Consider the following 10,147-nt stretch of genomic DNA (forward strand, 5'->3'; position numbering starts at 1 on the left):
AAATCATATTGCAAATATTTTAGAATGTGTTGACTGGTTCTTTTTTTTTTACAAGATAGTTACATGGCTTCAATTAATGTTGATTATTAGTTATATGTGAGCTCTACTAACTTTTGAAATATGATTTCTGTGTATTTATTTGGAGAATGATTTGTGACTGAGTGCATTTGTTACTGGACCATCTTCCCTAGAGCAGCCCTGTGATGTCGTTACATAAAGGAATTCGAGGCCAACAGTAAGAGCCGGAAGCATGTAAATGGAAAAATCAAGTCAAATAATTAAAATTTAAACAGGCTTTCATGTTTCTTTGTCTCGTAACCCAGATTCTTTGGATGTCTTTTACAAATAGAATAAGGGAATGCCTTGTTGAATTTCCTAGACATGTAAAATGCCAATACAGTCTCTACCTGAAATTTTGATAGAGGGCAAATTTATTTTGTGGCTTATTTTTCTAACTTTGCTCACCCGTTTTCTTGCTAGTTTGTATTTCACAAGCAATATCTTCAATCACCTGATGATTTTTTTTAACTCTATTAAAATTTTATCCTTTTTTTCTATTGCAAATAAGAGATTCCTCACTTGTGTGTTTCGTTATACCTGTTTTCTCTTTATCTTCTGATTGATATCTACATTCTGTCTTACAGAGACATGTAACTCAATCTAGTGGTAACCGAAAATTCAAGTGCACTGAATGTGGAAAAGCTTTCAAATATAAACATCACTTAAAGGAACACCTACGAATCCACAGTGGTAAATATCTTAAGTCCTGCTTGTCAGTATAAAGTGTTGCATACCACTTGCTATGTTAAAACTATACCAAATTATAGCCTGCAGCATAAATTATGTGTTTTGGTGTGTTGAACATAATTTGTCAGCAATTAGGTAAGATATAGTGAAAGCACATAAAATATGTTAAGGAGGCTCAATAAAGAAGGTTTACTGTACATTATCAAAGCTGTTCTTTGACTGTATGACCCTTGTTCTGGCTAAATTGTAAGGTGGCACTAAGTTGTTTCAACCATTGGATATCCAGTGTTGGTACTGAGAAGTGGTGATTTTAAAATTTATACTTATTGCTGTTGGGTTGTATCCAAAGGTATTTTCCATTCATGGGTAATAATAATAATAATAATAATAATAATAATAATAATAATAATAATAATAATAATTTTATTATTTATACCCCGCCCATCTGGCTGGGTTTCCCCAGCAACTCTGTTTTATACCTTGCACGAGAAAATATAAATAACATCCAGATATGATGTTCAATCTGTGCATCAGCTTCTGCAAGCAAAACCACAAGAACTGTTACAGATCCTACCTGAGATAAAGTACTGTATTACCTCTGGAGCAAGCATTTATGGAACAGCAAGCGCAGCTATTTTATTTCTGCTGGTTAAATGTTTGGTTCATGCAGCTATAGCTGTCATATGCCATCCATTTCTTGGATTTTGCCTTTAAAAAAACTTCTTTTGCCCTTTTCTGGCACAGGGGGGGGGTGTACAATGCCATTTATTGATTCAGCTGAACAGATGAGCTTTTGGACACTTATCTTAGATGATGTGCAGATTTTATAAATGTGTGAAATCTTGATTATTTTCCCCATAGAAAATGTAGTACAGTCCAGAAAAAATTAGTAGTGATTAAATCCCTACCTTTGGAGGGAAAATGCATTGTTAAATGTTTAAGTACCATTGAGGGGACTTAGCGATAGCTAACATTCATTGGATTGTGCCTTTTGCATTGTTTTTTGAAGGCTTTGGTGCAAAGTTACTTGAAAGGGTAGTATATGTGTGCCTTCTAGTATATTATCCTTCCAGACTCTTTCAATCCAAGCTATAATTTATTAGTTCAGATTCCTAGATTATAATGGCTTTTTTCTTTCTTTTTTTTATGCCTCTATAGGAGAGAAGCCATATGAGTGCCCAAACTGCAAGAAACGTTTTTCCCATTCTGGTTCCTACAGCTCTCACATAAGCAGTAAGAAATGTATTGGTTTGGTGCCTGTGAATGGCCGGGCACGATCAGGGCTCAAGACATCTCAGTGCTCTTCCCCTTCCCTTTCTGCATCGCCGGGTAGCCCAGCAAGACCACAAGTACGACAAAAGATAGAGAATAAGCCGTTACAAGAACAGCTCCCCATTAACCAAATTAAAACTGAACCTGTGGATTATGAATTCAAGCCCATAGTGGTTGCTTCAGGAATCAACTGTTCAGCCCCTTTGCAAAATGGGGTTTTTAGTGGTGGTGGCCCGTTACAGGCAACCAGTTCTCCTCAGGGTGTGGTGCAAGCTGTTGTTTTGCCAACCGTTGGTCTGGTGTCTCCAATAAGTATCAACTTAAGTGACATTCAAAATGTACTTAAAGTTGCCGTTGATGGCAATGTAATAAAACAAGTGTTGGAGAACAGTCACGCCAATCTTCTTACATCCAAAGAACAAGAAACAATCAACACTGCATCCATACAGCAAGCTGGACATTCCCTCATTTCAGCTATCAGTCTTCCTTTGGTTGATCAAGATGGGACAACCAAAATTATCATCAACTACAGTTTGGAGCAACCTAGTCAACTTCAGGTTGTGCCACAGAATCTGAAAAAAGAAAACCCCGCCCCAACAAACAGCTGCAAAATCGAAAAGTTGCCAGAAGATCTTAGGGTGAAATCGGAGAAAGAAAAAAGCTTTGATGGAGAGACCAATGATAGCACTTGCCTTCTTCGTGATGACTGCCCAGGAGAATCCAATGCACTTCAAGAATCAAAGCACTATGATATCAGAAATCCCACTCAGCCATCTCAGCTCAGCGGTGCAGAAGCTGAGAAGTCCGAAGCCTCTGTTTCACCAGAAACAGGGGAGGCTAATCTATCTCCTGGCCAACCCCCTCTAAAAAATCTTTTATCCATTCTAAAAGCCTATTATGCATTAAATGCACAACCAAGCTCAGAAGAGCTCTCAAAAATTGCCGACTCGGTCAATTTGCCATTGGATGTTGTAAAAAAGTGGTTTGAAAAAATGCAAGCTGGCCAAATTTCTGTACCATCATCAGGACCATCTTCCCCTGAACCTGACAAACTAAAAAATTCTGTGGATAATGATGACCGCGCAGGACTGGAAACGGCAAATGAACACCAGGACGGCACGTCTAATTCTGAAAGCTCCCTCAAGGTAGATAAACCGCAGACTGTATCAACAGGATCAGCTCAGAATGGTTTGCGGAGTAACACAGCATCCCCATCACCCCTTAACCTCTCTTCATCTAGAAATTCACAGGGTTACGTGTACCTTAATGAAGGTGTCCAGGAAGAGCCACAAATAGAACCTCTTGACCTTTCACTACCAAAGCAACATGGAGAAACATTAGAGCGATCTACTATAACTAGTGTTTACCAGAACAGTGCTTATTCTGTCCAAGAAGAACCATTGAACTTGACTTGTGCAAAAAAAGAACCGCAAAAGGACAGCAGTATTACAGACTCTGAACCAGTTGTAAATGTAATCCCACCAAGTGCCAATCCCATTAATATTGCTATACCTACAGTCACTGCCCAGTTACCTACAATTGTTGCCATTGCTGACCAGAACAGTGTTCCATGCTTACGAGCTCTTGCTGCCAATAAGCAAACCATTCTTATCCCACAGGTAGCTTATACGTATTCAACCACCGTTAACCCTACAGTTCAAGAAACACCAAAACAGATGCAGGCCAATGGAAGTCAGGTACCTGAACCAATATATGATTATGTATTTTAATTAATGAGGCAAACATGTAAAGTCACAAAATAAGGTGGGGGGAATGAAGTGTTCATTTTGCTAATATTAGATTATTCTGACTATCTGCATTTAGCTAATACGAGTTAGAATGAATTTTCTGTGCAAATACCTCACACTTAACGTAAGCAAGGCCTTTCATTCCATACGCCAGACACCATTTAGCTTTACTGTGGACTAGATGCAGATGACGACAAGAACTGAGTCTGGTATTGCAATTTCCTTTTCCATGTGGTCATGCCTACACAACGTGACTTATCATAGCCTCTACAATGGTAATGTTACACACCTTTGACCTGTGTCCATTATATTCTGAGGCACATTCCAAAATATTTTGGGGGGGTATTTTAACAATCAATGCCTGCATTTTCTAATTTTGTAACCAAATTTTTAGCCCTGTACTGAATATTCTCTCATTTTGATCATTCCTAAAGAAATGTGCATGTTACTGCAAAATACTGATCTGCCCAATAATTGCATTGTTTCGTGGCTTTTTTATATTGTTACATTTCTCTGGTTACTGCTTGATTATAGTGCCATATTCCATCTCCATTATCCTCATTTAGCCCAATGCCTTTTAGCCTTTTAATCAGCCGAATAAGCCATATGATTCTGTTTGCAGGTGTCTAAGATGTTATTCCATGATGTTGTTGCCATAGCCAGTCAGATTAAATGGCAATAAGGGCAGATGAAGTCAAAGGCAGAGAGTGTGAATGGGTTATATCAGGCATAGGCGAACTCGGCCCTCCAGATGTTTTGGGACTACAACTCCCATGATCCCTGACCACTGGTCCTGTTAGCTAGAGATGATGGGAGTTATAGTCCCAAAACATCTGGAGGGCCGAGTTTACCTATGCCTAGGTTATATAAACTCTAGCGTGGTGATTAGTCAGGTGTGCTACAGACACCTCAACAAGTGCTGCTATCCCTAGCAAGGACTCATTCCAGCTGTAGTTTGGTTACAGGAAACTGTCTGACTGCTGCTAACATGGAGTCTTCACACAGTCCAGGCAGGAAAAGCCAACCTTGGCGTAGATGTCTAGTTAATGAGGCAACAGGTGGGGAGGTTTCTACTGCTACATGAGTGTCTGCTATGCAGTAATGCACCTAACATCCTGGGAGCTAGATGCAAATGCTGGCAGGCCAGACACCCAGTCCCCATATTCCTTTTTATGCACAAGCAGCTGTTTGTACCTTGTTCTCCATATGTTTTAGGATGCAGCTAATATGTGTCACTGGTCTAACTATTAAATTACTGAGGGAAATCAGTTTCTAAGTGACTGATTATGTAGTGATCACATTATTATTAAGATATATTGCTAGAAAGTCTCCTTTTTTAGCTTGCTGATACCATTAATGCTGGAATTGAAATGACTTTTGGGGGATTTTGCCTTAATAGTCGAGGATGAACTTTTAGCACAGGTACATTGGCAATGCATTAGAAATATATGCATATAATTGAGAGTGAAATTAAACAACACTTAAACGCATACAGTACATTGGAAGATTATTTTACTTCTTCATAACTGGTATCAAAGTAGTGAAATCTGGAGCACCTATATGCTACTACTAAAAACATTTGAGAAAGCCAAAGGAACACATTGCCAAAGTGCCTTCTTACAATTTTTTAGTCTATAACATTCTTGCCTTTGATATCTCCCTTCTTAACTGTTGAATAGCTTTCTCTGTTCTACTTGAAAGCCTGAACATCAGGCAATTATTTAACCTAAATCTTCAAGCCCCCAATTATTAGCAAAGTTAGAGTGGTAGGTTCATAAAAAGAGAGAGATGTTGCTACATATATGTGGTTGAGATTTAAATGAGTTTACCAAAACGTAAAAAAAAAACTTCATACTGCCTGTTGTGTTCACTGCATTTCAGCAGGTGTAAGAATGTTGTTCCTTGATTTCTCAGGATGAAAGACAAGACACTAGCTCAGAAGGTGTATCAAATGTAGAGGATCAGAATGATTCGGATTCCACACCACCGAAGAAGAAGATGAGAAAGACAGAAAATGGAATGTATGCTTGTGATTTGTGTGACAAAATATTCCAGAAGAGTAGCTCACTCTTGAGACATAAATATGAACACACAGGTATGTGAACAAGAAGGTACATGGGTTGAGTTTATTACGTCAATCCAGGGACAACTCTAGTCATTGGGAAGTAGTCAGGCACAGGTGAGAATATGCCTCACCATTCACGTAAAAAGGCATCTCCAGCCTTTCCAAATTGGGTTCAGAGGAGCAAGATTGTGCAGATAAGGTTGCCCATCCAGGTGTCCATTTGCATTGACTGCAGATACAGAAGGCTGACAATATAGCTGCCTTGATGGATCAAGACAAGAACATAACAAGTTGTATCTAATTCATTTAGATACAGGCGAATTTTTAAAAAGTGAATATGACTACAGTGGTACCTCGGGTTACATACACTTCAAGTTACAGACTCTGCTAACCCAGAAATAGTACCTCGGGTTAAGAACTTTGCTTCAGGATGAGAACAGAAATCGTGCGGCGGCAGCAGGAGGCCCCATTAGCTAAAGTGGTGCTTCAGGTTAAGAACAGTTTCAGGTTAAGAATGGACCTCCAGAACGAATTAAGTACGTAACCAGAGGTACCACTGTAGTGATAAAACAAGAAAGAAAGTGATCAGTTAGATATAGGTAACACTAGATGCCAAAGGCCTCTCCCATCCTCCACTCTTTAAGAGGTTTATCAGTGGTCAAAGTGTTAGCCATGTTTAGTTTTGTCTTTGAGTGAAACGGTGAACAAGATTGTTCAAAAAGACCAAAAAAATCATGGGACCTCTGATTGTGTGTGCAGTGATTGAGTCCCAACACGCACGCCTGGAAGTTATATTGTTTTTCCTTTTTCAGGTAAGCGGCCTCATGAGTGTGGGATCTGCAAAAAGGCATTTAAACACAAGCATCATTTGATCGAACACATGCGACTGCACTCTGGAGAAAAGCCCTACCAATGTGACAAATGTGGCAAACGTTTTTCGCACTCGGGGTCCTACTCCCAGCACATGAATCACCGCTACTCCTACTGCAAAAGGGAAGCTGAGGAACGCGACAGCACAGAACAGGAAGAGGCGGCGCAGGGGCGGCTAAGTAATGAGCACGCAGGGCCCGGGGCTTCCCCCTCGCAGCTCGACTCCGATGAGAGAGAGAGCTTGACGAGGGAGGAAGAGGAAGACAGCGAAAAGGAGGAGGAGGAAGAGGAAGACAAAGAGATGGAGGAGGAGCCGCCAAAAGGAAAAGAATGTGGGAAATTACAAGAGGAAGAAGAAGAGGAGGAGGAGGAGGAAGACGACGAAGAGGAGGAAGACGAAGAGGAGGAAGAGGAGGAAGAAATAAGTGAAGGTAGCATGAAGGATAAGGAAGCTGTAAATGAAGAAAGCAGTGCTAAACAAGAGGATATACAGAAAGAAGAGCCAATGTCAGAATCGGCAGCAAATAAAGCTTAACTGATGGTGTGGTTTTGTACAAGGCAGAGAAATCTCGGCTGGCAATGAAGGTTGTTCTGTACTCTACATGCTTTTTCATGGAAGCACAGTAGCTTGTGCACTGTGATTCCTGTTCACTACTGTGTAACAAAAAAGAAAAAAAAAACAGAAAATATAAAAAATATATATATCCAGGTGTGCCTGAACCTCAAACCTAGTAATTTTTCACACTTTTCAAAGTTAGGAACAAGTTTGTGACCTGAAACAGATTAGAACATGGTGACTTTGGAAGCAGATATTTAACATGTTGTAGGAAACATGTTTTATTTGATATGTGTTGGACATCAGTTTGTTTTTATCAGTATTAAAACAAAAATCATTTTTCTTTTTTTTCTTCTTTTCGTTGGTTCAATTTTTCAACTGTACAATTGGGAGAGATTTATGTTGTTGTCGTTGTTTTGATTTTATCAGTGAAACAATTCTGCTAATTCCGCTTCAGTATTTTATTATATTTTTAAAATGTGAGAACTTCTGCACTACAAGATTCCCTTAAGCAGAAAGGTATGATGCAGTTCCAAACAGTGCTTGACTACCTTTGTAAATTCAGCTTAGAAGGTAGCAGTTTAAAACATTTAGATGTTGTTAGTAGAACATGTTCTCATTTAAAGTGTATTGTTAGCCTTAAGGAAGCAGCTGATAGAAGAATTGAAGTTTCTTACTCATATGGTTGAAAATGTAGTTTGAAAAGATTGTGGTGGGGTTCTGATTGCAGGGACTAACAGTGTTAATACTGGTGAGGACAGCCAAGTTGTCAAAATCAGTGTTTGTAATTGTGTCTGGAGTATGTAGTTTAAAATATGAAGGATATGACATGAAGCTTTGTATCTCCTTTGGCCTTATGCAAGACCTTGTGTGCTGTAAGTGCCATTTCTCAGTATTTTAAAGGCTCTGACCGGCCTTTCTCCAATGTGTGGCCTACAATAACTAGCATTTGTTGATTTATATTGAACTTCTGTAAAACAAAATCATGGGGGAAGAACACTTAGCCATCAGAAAAGTAAAAGCACTGGTACATTTCATAATGCAATTCTTCAGTATTATTTTTTCTTTAATTACTTACTTGGAGAATTTCTCTATAGTAATTACGAAGGGAAATTTTTAATTTGTTTTATTGGTTCACTTAATTTCAGACACATACATCATATGTTATTGGGCTCATAAATGTTTCCAAATGTTAGTTATTCTGGACCCCATTTATTGACAATGTTAGCTGATTTTAACCTATCAGTATTATTTTATTTCTTTTAGTTTTTAGATCTGTGCAACATTTTGTACTGTATGTTTTCAAACCTGGCAGTATTAATACCCTTCTTACTGACATATGTACCTTTTTAGTTTTAGAAAACTTTTATATTTATGTGTCTTATTTTTATATTTCTTTATTTATTACACAGTGTAGTGTATAATACTGTAGTTTGTATTAATACAATAATATATTTTAGTATGAAAATTTGGAAAGTTGATAAGATTTAAAGTAGAGATGCAATTGGTTCTCTTGCATTGAGATTTGATTTAACAGTGTTATGTTAACATTTATACTTGCCTTGGACTGTAGAAGAGAAGAATTAAAACGGGAATGTATCAATTTTACAATCGCAATCAATTCATTTTACCTTTTCCCAGTTTTTAATATAAAGCTCTTAAATTTTGAAATTCACTGTATGACTAATAGCATGATGCTCTGCCGTTTTATTAAGAGTTTAGCCTAACCATAAAACACTCATTTCCTTAGCTAAGCCAAGATAGAATAATCTTCTAAACAGTGTTGGGAACAATGTTTAACATTTCTGTGCCAATTTGTTCCTGTATTCATGTATGTGAGTTACAAATCTGAAACTTCTTTTTTTTTTTTAAGTTCCTTGTTACATCATGGTCATTTTCTAGTTTTCTACCAGACTCCCCATCTCACAATAAAAAGCGTCAACAAGCCTGATTTACTGTCATTATTGCAGAAATAAAAGCAAGGAGAGGGTTGTTTGGCACATTCCCGTGGGACATCACTGAGGCTGCGTGTGCCCTGTTTCTTTCACAAGAGCAACTGGAATGACTTTCCCCTCAGTTGTAGAACTGATAGTTAGGTGCAAATGTAATGGGAGAAACTGGGAAGCAAGACCTTTTACTGTGAAGAAAAAAGTAAATTTACTGAGCTTCACGGCTGAGAGAAATTTTTGCATTCCTCCACCTTTGTTGCTATGCTCCCATTCTTTCACATTCTAAATTTTCAAAATTGCTGCTGTGTTGGGGATTGGGAATCCTTACCAGCATTAGCCAACAGATGCTCTCAACAGAAAAACAAAAGCATGCACTCTATATACAGCAGCAGTATCTGACATGCTTCTGGAAGCTTGCTTTCCTTTGTCCTGGGGACAACTTTGAAGCACCGCAAAAACCCAAGATAATAACTGAACTGGAGACCATGGCAGCATGTAGAAATGAATGTGTGTTTGCCGCAACCACCTGTCACTGATCTCCAATGCATCCCTGAAAATCTGTTGCCTTCAGACTTTGCTTAGGTGCAGATAACCACTTTGAGCTTGGTTGGGAAACAAGTCTGTTAGAAGAAGCATATGTTGTATGTAGGCAAATGGATTACTTGAGTGGTTTAGTGAGTTTTCTGAGGTCAGCAACTAAAGTGGAAGCAACTAGGAAACTGCTCTTTATAGAGTTGTTCCTTGGTTTCTAGATCAGCAGGGAGGTCTAGGTAGCACCTTGCTAAATTATAATTTTTGTTTTCTTGTTTGATCCACCTGCTGCAGAATACCATTGAGCTCTTTTGAAAGGAAATGAGCTAATGTCCCTGCTGTATGCATTTTTTTGAAATTGGAAGATTTCCTTTTTACCTTTTTTTTAAAATGGTCAAAATCATTCCAT

General features: G+C 38.4%; 1 protein-coding gene across 2 annotated transcripts in view; it reads left to right on the forward strand.

Moving 5' to 3' along the window:
- Nucleotides 1–9,209, forward strand: part of ZEB1 (zinc finger E-box binding homeobox 1) — a 74,299-nt gene extending 65,090 nt beyond the window's left edge. For both annotated transcript variants that reach the window (XM_081931530.1, XM_081931531.1), the window contains exons 6-9: nt 645–750; nt 1,906–3,716; nt 5,682–5,862; nt 6,645–9,209. In XM_081931530.1, coding sequence (XP_081787656.1) covers nt 645–750; nt 1,906–3,716; nt 5,682–5,862; nt 6,645–7,237 — 2,691 coding nt within the window. In that variant the 3' untranslated portion in view covers nt 7,238–9,209. The remainder of the gene's footprint in view (nt 1–644; nt 751–1,905; nt 3,717–5,681; nt 5,863–6,644) is intronic.
- Nucleotides 9,210–10,147: the final 938 nt, after the last annotated feature.

This window comes from Podarcis melisellensis (assembly GCF_964234715.1).
Source record: "Podarcis melisellensis genome assembly, chromosome: 12".
NCBI classification, from domain to species: Eukaryota; Metazoa; Chordata; class Lepidosauria; order Squamata; family Lacertidae; genus Podarcis; species Podarcis melisellensis.